This window comes from Cervus canadensis, chromosome 14 (assembly GCF_019320065.1).
Source record: "Cervus canadensis isolate Bull #8, Minnesota chromosome 14, ASM1932006v1, whole genome shotgun sequence".
Lineage (NCBI taxonomy): Eukaryota > Metazoa > Chordata > Mammalia > Artiodactyla > Cervidae > Cervus > Cervus canadensis.
The window spans coordinates 13,890,445-13,902,566 of record NC_057399.1 but is presented as its reverse complement, the minus strand read 5'-3'; the positions used below and the strand labels follow the sequence as shown (position 1 = coordinate 13,902,566).

Below are 12,122 nucleotides of genomic sequence, written 5' to 3'. Positions count from 1 at the left end.
AAATGACAAATTATGATACTTTAAATAATTTTCTCTTTTTGGTACTTTAACAAGGTTTGACTTATGATAGTCAAAAGATTTTTATTATATTTTCTACATATTTTTCTTTTTAAAAGTAGTATGTTTGACCATATTCTTGGCTATACTGCCTAAAATACAACCTTCAGCAAATTAACAGCTTGGTGGCTTCTCAGACCCAAATTCATCAGCAAGTTTAGATTTCTTCTTCTTTTTTTTTTTTCAGTTTTATTTATTTATTTTCTTTGCAATATTGTATTGGTTTTGCCGTACATTGACATGAATCTGCCATGGGTGTACATGTGTTCCCCATCCTGAACCCCCCTCCCACCTCCCTCAGCAAATTAGATTTCTTGATATCCCTTGATCTATGTTCATGGGATATGTAATAGTTCTAAACTTTGGCATTGTAAATACATTCTAAATATTGATGGAACATATTCTTATTATTTGCTTCTTTCTTAGAAAACAATAGGATCCTAAGTAGTTAATGGTAGCAAGTGAAGTATTTTAAAGTTGTGATAGGTAGTCTTTCTCTGATGTGGAAAAAACTTTTTGACTCTGTTGTTATAATGCTGAATTAAGAACGTGTGGATTTCCTTATATCTTTTCAGTCTGAATGGTTTTTATCAGATAGATAATTTTACTAATTTTAGTTTTCTCATTCAATATGCACTAAATCTTACAATTTTTTTTTTCTTTTCCCTGTTTCTCCTTTTTTTTCTTGCCTTACTATTCCTCCATTTTTCTCTTTACATCAGACAAGGCTTTCAGGCTCAAAATGACAAAATTAGAATTATTTCATCTTTCTCTGATGTTGACTATGAAGAGCAAGAATGTATATATGAGAAGGTAGAGGGGGAGATGTCTCAAGAGTTTTTACAAGACAGTAACATAAACTTAAAGGAAGCAGAGGTAAAAGAAGTAAGAACTCTTTTGAAAACTGATAAATATTACAACCAACAAATACAACCAAAGTACAAGAATTCAAAAAAGGCACCATCTCAAAGCCAAGAGACAGAATTCTCTGCTGCCTTTAATTATGACCTTAAGTTTGAAATGCCTGCTTTCTCCAGATATCCTCAGAAATATGATACAATAGATAGGAGAAGAAAAAAGACACCCTTGTATAGTCATTTTGAAGACAGTGAAAGAAGACAGTATGATGATAAATCAGGAACTAAGACTAACTTTAAAAGTACATATCCGAACACTAGAAATTGTGACTTTTGCCACATTGAAAAGAAGGAACAAAACTACACAGTTTTGCATCCCTACAAAAATGGATTTGTGGTTAAGAGTGGCAAGTGGGCCACTAACTTAGAAAATCATGATTTTGGTCTTCCTGGTTGTTTTAAGAACTATGAAAAGTCATCTGACTTAAGCCGGCATATTACTAATTTCACTCCATTAGATATGCTTGAAGATTCTACCAGCAGTACTTCCGATGAACTTCTGGGTTCTCCTGTTTCTGACAAGCAGGAAGGTTTACTGTCACCAACATGTCATCCATCCAATGTCCATCATATTGGAGGTTTTCCAGAAGAATATTATAGAGCAAATCCTGCATTCCCATCCCAAGGGATGAATTGTGATGCAGACACACTTGGAGATCTGTCTCGTTGCTCCACAGAAGAGATGACCCCTTCCTGTGTTGAGGAACCCAAGGAGGACTATGTTGATACAATGGATGAGCTTCAGTGTTTGGTAGAAACAGTGTCAGAATATTTAGCAGAGAAGGAAGAGGAGATTAATAAATTTGGTTCCCTTTCAGAAACTAAAAAAACACTTAAACATAATAGTACTATTAACAATGCAGAAAAGAAAATGCCCGAGGATCAAACACCATCTTCAAACCTTGTCAAGAACGACAAGGACAGGGCCATCTCTTTCCCTGAGCTGAATGGAGTGAAATGTGCTGTTGGCTCTTTATTTAGTTCACTCTCAGAAAAGGTGGGTTCAGGCACAAAGCATCTAACAACGTCTGTGGAAAAGCTGGTTCATTTAGTTCCGGAGAAAACAGAAACTCTTAACCAAACAGGGGTGAGTAATTCGCCGTCTAGACCCAGAGCCAGGTCAGTATCAGAGAAGGATCCTTCCGTACAATCTCTGTCTCCGATATCTTCTCAAACAGTTGACAATAAGGACTTTTGCAAAGTGGACAAAACTTCTGAAAATGAGCACAAAGACAGTACAACTGGAAATTTAAACTCTCAGGATCCAACGGAAACTATTGGAAGGGACTCGGCTCCACAGAGTCAGAGTTCGGTTATAAAGTCTGTTTTCAGCATGCTAAATCCATTAAAGATTTTTTCGGAAAAGGATGAAACCAAAAATGGTGATGACCAGAGCAAGCCAACAAGAAAGGAAAACTTTGTTGCATGTGAGTTGGGGCCAAATCAAAGGGAAGATACCCTTGGCAATGACAGTAGCATTGTCACTTTAAATACGAGTGATGGAGAAACTCCCCACCACCAAATGCCCCTAAGTGAGGATTTGTTGTCTTCTAACTCAGCCTTTGAACCTTCTAACTCAGCTCTTTCTGCAAGTAAGAAAGATGATGTTGCGAATCTTTTGGGAAGAGAACCCTGTACAGATTTGGCTGTGTTACCAGAGCAACCAAAAATAAGTGTCCAGGATACTTCGGAACATCCTTGTGTAGCTGGGAGTAGAACTGCAAATAAAGAGGCATCTTCAGAGCCATTAGAGGGGAACAAAATTACTGGTGATGATTTCCTGGAGCCACTCAGAAAATCTTTTAGCCAGTTTTTGCTCAGTTCCCCTGAGACCTGTTCAAAGGAGACTTTGTCAGACTCTATGAAAATTCACCAGTTGGAAGAAGATGGATGGGAAAGGGACCCTAAAAAAGATGGATGTTCCTTTTCCTTTAGTGGAAAATTACATATTCCATTTCTCAAAGTTCTTAGTCATTCTGAAAAGCAGCAGGATTTAAAAGAGAAAGGAAGCATGTTCCCATTGTTTAAATTTTCTTTCAGTGACAGCCATAAAACTGTCATTGACCAGAATTTTCATGGCTCAGCAGTAACCACTGATGAAGAGGTCCAAAGAAACTGCCATGCAAATGCCAAATTTAGTTCAATAAAATCTAATTCAGTTCCGGATATTCATAGTAATCTAAGGAAATTTGGTGATATAAAGACATCTACTGAGAGTGACCAAATAAATACTTCTGAAGATGCCACACTTACTAAAATAAAGTGTGATTCGGCTCCAAATATTAATAGTAATCTTGGGAAATTTGGGAGTATAGAGGAATTAAACTCAAGTGACCACACAGCAGTAGAGAACTGTGAGAGAGATACCTTAAACATTCCTGGAGATGTGTCCAAAGAACATACACCTTCAGCTTCTTTAGAAGGAAGTAAGGCTCTTACACAAGTGACATCCTTAACAATACCAGAGTCTTCATTAACATTTAGTTCTACCATTTTAAAACCCACCTCGGTTAATGAAACGAGTGATGACAAACTTGTAGACAAAGCTTCTGAGAAAAGAACCCAAGGAGGACTCTTTTCTAGCCTGTTTAACAGGTTTTCTTCTTTAGAAAACTTGTCTAACCAACAAGAATTAAATGTGAAAAAAGATGACTCTCCTCACAGGAGTGATACCCCAAGCTTATTCTCTGGAATATTTAACTTGATATCCGGTAGCAGTATGACTGATTCTAAACCAGATGAAGCAAAGTCCATGTCTTCAGGTGACCTAAAAGGTTTGAATGGAACTAAACGTTTATCCTCGGATGAGATCCCTGTTATTTCATGTGTGACTTCTGAAAACCAGAGGAATCGTGAAAAACAGGAGACTTCTGGCTTTATAAAAAGATGCTTGGCTTTACCTAAAGAAGACATTCCATTATCTGATGCTGGGGTTGATGATCATTGCGCTCCTACGTGGAAAAACCAGCAAAGTGAGAAGAATCGCCCCTCTTCTGCGAGCAGTGAGCTTCACTGCCCTCCCATTGTACAGCACGACCTATCAGAGAAATCTGTGCCTACGAGGCAGACACCACATCATGTTCTTGAGGCAAAACCACATGAAAATTGTAACAAGTCAACTTCACCTATACTAAATACTAATATTCTTAGTCATTCAAACCACTATCACTCTTTTGAAGACGTGGACAGTCCTTTCTCTTATGACTGGGATTCTGATATAAAAGATTTCTCAAAAAACTCCAGAAAAATTCAGCCAGTATATTATGTGTTGAATCAAAATACATTTCCATCAACTGATGTTTTCTTGTGGCCTGACTCAGAAAACTCAGCAATAAATTTTTGCCAAAAAGATCAAAATGCAAATGTCTCGGAGGGGAGAACAAATCCGAACAGTGTCATTTGGTGTGACTTACCATATGAATCATTCAACCAGTTAGCATTTAATGAAGATTACTTATTAAGAGGTGATATGTGGGCAGCTAACTCATTATATGGAAATTCTTGTTATTTTCCAATTAGTGAGACTAAGAATTCACTAGAAGAATTACCCATTGACTTAAGTTGTTCTTCAGGTTATGAGAAGAGTACACACCCCATAGTTGATCTAGATTCATCAAGAATGGATGAAAACTTTATTTTTTCAAGTGTTGGTTATGAATATCAGGAGTGGTTGTCATGTCTTGAAAATGGAATGTGGCGGCCATCAGAGGATGGAGATTATGGATATTTTATGTTCCATGATGGCCAATATATCTATTTTTTCCTTACTGATTCTACTGGGCAGTATGCATATTTATTTATACCTGATTTTTCTTACGAAGAGTGTTTGAATTGTGACTTACAAAATGTGACAAATGATCTGTCAAGTATTATGTTGGATGATTGTACTGTTTCTGCTTACAGTTTTAAAGTACTTGACAAGGAAGATGAATTACTGTGGTATGTTGAAGAAGAACCAAATGATGACCCACTTGATTTATCTGTAGTTTTGCCAAGAAGTGAGGGCCCAGTATATCTAAATTTAGGTACCTTTTCGCAAGTACTTGAGTCAAATTATGACCAAAGGAATCAACCATTAGATTTTTCAGGCTATAATCCTCAAAAGTCTGAAAGAGATTTTCTAGCTTTTAAAGAAAGGCCATGTGGTTCTGAAGACTCTGAATGTATGTTGGATCTCAGAAATCAGCCCCAAACTATTGGTAATCGTGTTTTAAATAAAAATGAAATTAGAAAGGGAGATAAACATCAGCCTCTTTCTAAGGATTCATCAGTTAACCTTTCTAGTTTCCATTCGATCCAGTCTTCTTCTGAAGAATCTTTTTCTTCAGAAGATAAGACTAACAAATTTCCTGAAAATAAGACTAACATCCCACAGCAAACAGAAGAGTTGTCATCATTGAACAAAGTGACTTCGTTATTTTCTGCTTTGGGTGCTTCAATTGGAAATACTTTGAATTTTGATAAGAGTGAAACCTTAAAGTCATCAGCCACACAGAAAAGAGATCAGCAATCAAACTTAGCAGAGGTAACAAATGACAGTCTTCAGTTATTAATCTCAAATAAGCAACTAGAGAGTAACTCTCAAAATGAGGAAGAAAGTCTTCTCAAGAAGGATTCAGAGAGACAAATAGTATCCAGTGTTCAGCAACTAGAATTTACTAAAAACATGAAGAAAGAATCCCCTTTAAATAAAAGCATGCATGTGAAAAAGCAAAGTTTGTTAAAACCTGTTTTTCAGGTAAGCCGAGCAACTCCTCAGGATAATTCAGATATAGAAGATGACAAGATGATTACAGCTGGCTCTGTTTCAGTTTCCCATGTATCACAGTTTAGTAGGGATGAACACAAGAACTGTGAGTCTCCCCAGGACCAATCTTCCAAAGAGTCTGAGAGAACATTATTTAAAAGCGCACTGAAACTCTTTGGCCGGGAAGAAGATCCTTCAGTAGGTGCAACGGCAAATGAGAAGCAGTCATCTGGATTTCTGAACCTGTTTAAAACCCAAGTAAATAAAGAAGGATCACCAAGTTTAGAAAAGAATAATGATAAAAATAGAAAGATATCATCTCAGGAAAAGAATGAATCTCCTGGTGTTTCAAATTTTTTTGGTACCCTGGGGGGTTTCTTTAAAAGCAGTGTGTCTCCTATACAAACAACTGAAAATGTGGCTGTTTCTTCAATGTCTAATAAGGAAGAGGTCAAGTCTAGTCCTAATGCCACACATCTAGCTAGAGAGGATGTTGGGAATTTTCCTGCTGCACCAGTTTCCTCTAGAGGGAAAGTTCGAGTTAGAGGTCTGAACAAGCAGACTACCATTGATGACAGTGAGCTAAAGGAACCAGCAATTAAGGAGATCAAGGATGACCATTTGAGTGAAGAAGAGGTACCCTCCAGAGACCACCTAACCTACAAGTCACCAAATTCATCTTTCTCAACAGGTAGTTTCAAAGACTTGTCCAAAGATTCTTCAGTAGAAACCAGTGGTATGTCTATAGTGACAGAAGTCCCAAGAAGTGATAAAATATCTTTAGATATTCCAGGCAGAAGAAATTCAAATGAACAAGATCATTTTTCTGACAAAGACCACAGTTTTTCAACTGCCACAACATCTCCCTCCCAACCAGAATTGCCAACAAGAAAGAGTATATTTTCTTTCCTGACTGGATCAGAAAAATCTGAGAACAGAGCCTCTGCTGCTCTACCCAGAACCAAATCTCAAGCAGAAGGGCTATTCACACTTCCTTCCTTTTTCCCAACTGCTAACTCAGGCAGCAAGAAGGATGTCTCTCCTAAAAGCTCTTTCAGTTTCTTCAGCTTGTCCTTTTTGGATGAAAAGCAGCACAGTCCTGGGAAAAAAGAGAACCTATCAACTACTGCTCCAGTGACTTCCCAGCCCTGTAAGAAGCCAAGTGTTTTTGTGGACATGAGTGGTGCAATAACTAAAGAAAGTTCTAATGGCAATGGAGATAGCATGGTCCAGGAGGTCGTTCATGAACAGCAAATGGCTCCTTGTGTTTCCATTAGCAACGCCACTGAGGTTATCTCCATTGCAGATAAGCTCAATGTAGAGGAGAATGATCCAGGAAAACCAGGTTCCAGTAATGGACCAGGGACATCCTCAGATTTCCAGATAAATCAATCACAAAAAGACATTGTTCCTCATTCAGGATTTCAGGTACAGACTGAAACACTGCTCCTTGGCCCAGAGACTCTTGAGATATCTACCCATGAAGAGGAAGCTTTTATACAAGTAGCATCCATGAGTGATTCACTGGCCAGCTCTTTTTCACATGATAGCCATTTGGTTGAACAGCTTAACAATTTAGACACTTGTACTAACTCCCACCAGAATGAAAGATTTACTAGTGACCTGTTGAACTTACCATTAGAAAATGCCCCTGATGAGGTCTTAACAAAGATCCTGGAGCCAACTTCTTCCTCTGTGGAGCCAGGAGGTACATGGCACCTCCAGAGTCAAGGTGCAGATAAAGAGGAAGACAAATCAGTGTTGGACTCTTCAGTAGAAATGCTTTCGGGATTTGTGACCAAAGTGAAATCTTTCTCTGGGTCCTTAATTGAACCTCCCAAAACATTCTCCGGACTTTTCTCTTCTCCTAAACCTCCAATGAAAAATTCTTTTTTCTCTCTTTCTTCTGGTACATCATCTCAGCCTCTCAAAGGTGAGTTATTTGGAATTTTTAAAAGTCCCAAACCAGAGACATGCAAACAGGAGTCATCTGTTCCAGCTACTGCATTGCTTCAAAATGGTAGTCCCAGAGATACTGTAGGATCAGTACCTCCAGAAAATTTGTGTAAAGAAGTTACCTTGGGAGCACTCAATTCAGAATCTATGGTCAGTGACTGTGGAATGACAGTGGTTAGTGCAGAGTCAGCAGACTTGGAGACCTTGACAGATGATCCTAAACTAACAACTGAAATGGAAAACAATAATATTCCAGACAATATTCTAGAACCCCAACATTCTGAAACAATTGAGGGTGCATCTTCTGTCTCAGGGGATGATGCTAGGCAAGGAGTATTGTCTCTGAGCGATGAAGGAGACATGGGGACGCTGCAGGCTACAGACACAGAGGCATCATTGGAGGCAGAGCATATCCCATTGCCAATACAGTTGCATCCAGATCCTCCCTGGATTGCCAAAGAGCTTCCTCCTCCAGTTCATCCACCTCTTCCTCTTGAGCCAGAGCCAGATATGCAATCCATCTCCGCAAACCAAGACTTCTTAGAGCTACAGGCAGCCAGTTCACTAGAAACAACACTGTTCAGAGAGGCAAGTGTCAGCCAGAGTGCCACACCGGAAACCCGCGGGCACATTTCTCACCCTCCCCTGGAGGAACCTGCGCTTTGTGCCAGAGAACACTGTGAGCTACTTGATGCCCCGAAAGACTCACCTGCAGTCCCCCAGGAAGCGGAGACGCCAGGTCCTCATTTTGAAATCCCAAACGTGACCAGTTGGCCAAAGCTCCATTTCCCATCTTCTGCTGCTGACTACGGGAAATCACTGAGCTCTTTCTTTTCCTCACCTTCCTCCACTGGCAGTAGAGCAGCAGAGACTGGTTTAATGTCCAGTTTTAAGAAGTTGTCAACTCTCTTTGAGGGAGGTAGTGAGGGGAAGGGGAGTAGTGTAGTGGCAAGTGATTCAAAACTCAGGTTTGGAAAGAAGCTGGATCTTTCATTTCCACGGCCAAGAGAGAAGAAAGGGGACTCTGAACAAATGCCTGCAGAACCCTCCTCTTCAGCTTTGATTATAAGCAGTGATCAGGACCTTAAATCTGGTGAGACTGACAAAACTTTGCAGTCTTCTCAAATGTCTGGGGCCAGTGCTGAGCCAGCTAAGGTCCTGACTCAGCCCTCTGGGACCTCTGAGCTGCTGGAGGCCGGGCCAAGTGTATGTACTCAGGAGCTTTCAAGGCCTGGAGAAGTGGAAAACCAGCAAGAAATCCCAGCATCTGGAGAAGACGGGGATACCAAAGATAGCCTCTCTGACCCCATCTGTCCTTCCGAGAGTCATGAGGAAGAACACTGCACTGTCTCTGAGCTACTTCAGTCAGAAACACACGAAGAGGAGGCAGAGCCTGCTAGCATTGGCTCTGTTTCAAACGTACAGCAGCTGGACATCAAGGAACCAAAGACCAGCAAAAGGCCTGTTCTCAACTAAAGCATCATAAATGATTTTAAGGAGTTGACCATTTATGATGCAATGACTTAGTGGTAGCTTAACCATAGCCTGCTTTTTATCCTCCTTGTGTCTTTCCCAGCACCAGAGCTTTATGTTAATTAGGCATTAAGTAACAAGAAATAATATGTGGATATTGTCATCTCTTCTCTCTACCAAACATAATTCACTTATTGGAACAATGTGCTTCCTGCTTAAAGGAAAGGCTTAAGTTCTAGGATTTACTTACTCTGGCTTGCTCTGCCTTGAATAATGTAGAAGGGAGAAGGGAGGGCAAGAAGAGGCGGCAAGTCATTGAGTGGCATAAATTATTAATAACTACAGCCATGTGATAGGCTTGAATGCTTCCTTAGGCCTTAAACACCTATGTCTGTAATAGCTGGGAGAGATCTACTTTGCTTTGCTTTTCCAAGTCTTCTAAGATGCTTTCTCCAGTGGCAATGAGATTATTAAGTAAAATACAAAATGCACAGGATGGCTTGGGATGACCCATACTGTATCTCCTATTCCATATGGATTTGCACAGCTCCTTCCAGTTTCTGAGTTTTATCACCCATGAGACTGTGTCTGTTAGGTGCTTTTGGTAGTCTCCCAGGAGCTCAGGGTTATCATTTGCTGTGGAGCATTGTGCTCTATGGGGGGGGGGGGGGGATTGTACAGGGTCCACCTGCAAAGGATGCTATTATTTCCCCTAAGAAGAAGCACCATACAGGGCAGTTTAAGAGTGCTGCCTTGAGCACTGGCCCAAAGCAGTCCAAAGAAGTTGGTCAAATGCTTTGGAGATTGTGTGTTAGGAACTACTCAGCACAGTGGCCTGGTACCTCTCCTACTGCTATGGGATGAAAAATCAGAAATCAGCCTAGAAACACCAGATAATTGGGAGGAACCAGAGGGAAAATATCACTGGAAAACAATAAACATTAGCCCTTTAGTTAAAGCTTGACTCTTTGGCAAGGGAATTCCTTGTCTATTGTCCCCACAGAAGTAAAATGAAGGGCCCCTGACTTGGGATGGAAATATCCAGATGGGGCTAGGATGGGTCTTGTAGATCATCCCCAAGTCCCCCTATTTTGAATAGGACTGAATCCTTAAAATTCAGAATATGGCTCAAGGGGGCGACTCCCGAATGCTCTTCTTTCTATACAGTCATGATTCACTGCCACTTTCTCTATACCTCTTGTACCAGGAGAACAAATTTCCTTTCCGGGTGTGGGCATTCAGATGGCTGAGAGAGAGGGGGTTGTGCTGATCTCTCTTCAGGAACAAAAATGCATTAATGTGGCCCTGACTGAGATCTTGGAGTTGGACTGTGTCCATTTTGTCCAAAACTGAGCCATGACCTGAGAGGAACTCAGTTATAGATGGCTCTGGGACACTTCCTGTGCTGCCGGGGATACCACGGTAACATTCGTGTCAATGAGACCATTCTCCCTGAGGAGTTTCTTTGTCCTAGCCTCTATTTGGCTTCCATTACCTTGTGCAGATGGTTGAGGGACAATTGAAGGAACATGTTGCATATTCTGAGGAACAGACCTTTATATTTCCAATTGGAGAGGAAAAAAAGAGTTCTCAATTTAATAGGCAACAGAAAAAAGGGGTAGAGTTCATCCATCCATTTTACTTTGTGAAAATTAGAAAACTTTGATTACAGCCACTGGACAGGTTTTTTTTTAAGAAGTTCGAGTAGAGAATTTTAGGCGTAAACAGACTATTTGAATAATTCTTAATCCTACTTACAAAATATCACATTATGGTAAAGAATTCTTCAAAGTCAGTTGCAGGGTTGGGGCTAAGTGCTGAGAACCCAGCATGCTGTGTTGTTTTTCCTTGTGATTTTGCTGAATAGAGCCTAGTCCTTCTAGAATGTGAACTTTGCTCCTGTCTTCCCAGGAACCTCCTGTTTGTGATCCTTGCCTGATAGAATCCTCGTTTCCTGGATTCATCCACTGCTTTGTTCCGGCCTTTAGTTTGTGTTTGTTTACTGACCTGCCCTCCTCTTGTCCTCACAGCCCCACCGGCAGTAGTAGGTATGGCTCCTCCTGTAACGTGAGTGGAGGGAGCTCTCAGTTAAGTGGACTGGACCAGTGTCACGAACAAGATGATGACCGTCGGGAGAGGGACTCCATCCATTCCCGCCACAGCTCCGGTAGCCTCTCCAGAGATGGCCAAGTGGGTTTTGGAGAACAAGAGAAAGCCTTGGAGGTGACAGGTGAAGAGGAGAAGGGGGCAGTGTGTGAACCCAAGGAGGTGAAAGACGGTGCCACGGCCCATCCACCCCCAGATACGGTGCTACCCAGAGACCTGGTCCGAGGCCCCCAGGAGAGGTAGGTCATGGCTACCTGAGGAGCTCGTATGGTTTCCTCAGTACCTGCCCTGTGGTACTGCTGACAGATCGCCGTTGCTGTTTGTTTCCCTGCAGCTGGGTGTGGTTGTGATCAGGATACTGGGGCTTATCTCTGCACTGCTTCCATTAATTTCTGGTGTAGTTACCAAAGTACTTCGAGGATCTCTGAAGAACATTTTAGCTGCAGTGTACCAGGCCTTCTACAGTCTCTAGTTCTTGGCTTACTAGTTGACCCCACGTATGACAACCTCTGAGTCTGAAACTGACCTGAGCCCTGCAGATTATTTCATTCAGAGGAGCTGCTTTGAATAAAACAGGCTTCCTAGCCTATTAATGTTTAAATTTTTGGGGTGAACATTGTTTTTCTTTTTTATTTTTTTCCTTGACTAAGCTGGGAGACAGTTAAAGAACCGATCCAGAAGCCAGATCTAAATCACTCTTCTGTCTCCCTGGGGCCTAGCAGTATGTCTGGCAGCTGGTACCCAGAAGAAGAAAAATTTTCAACTTGACCTTTTAACAGTCACGTAATGAAGCTTAGTACAGAGTTTGAGTATTGTTATCATTGAGCTAAATTGGTCAGTGAGTTGCTGATAGGTTGGGGCAAAGC

General features: G+C 40.9%; 1 protein-coding gene across 5 annotated transcripts in view; it reads left to right on the top strand.

Moving 5' to 3' along the window:
- Positions 1–12,122, top strand: part of UNC13B (unc-13 homolog B) — a 203,353-nt gene that overhangs the window by 103,785 nt on the left and 87,446 nt on the right. For 4 of the 5 annotated variants that reach the window (XM_043486619.1, XM_043486623.1, XM_043486622.1 and 1 more), the window contains one exon: positions 11,181–11,495. In XM_043486619.1, coding sequence (XP_043342554.1) covers positions 11,181–11,495 — 315 coding nt within the window. Of the gene's footprint in view, positions 1–1,094; positions 9,138–11,180; positions 11,496–12,122 lie in introns of all 5 variants that reach the window. The other variant, XM_043486624.1, reaches the window with a different exon arrangement.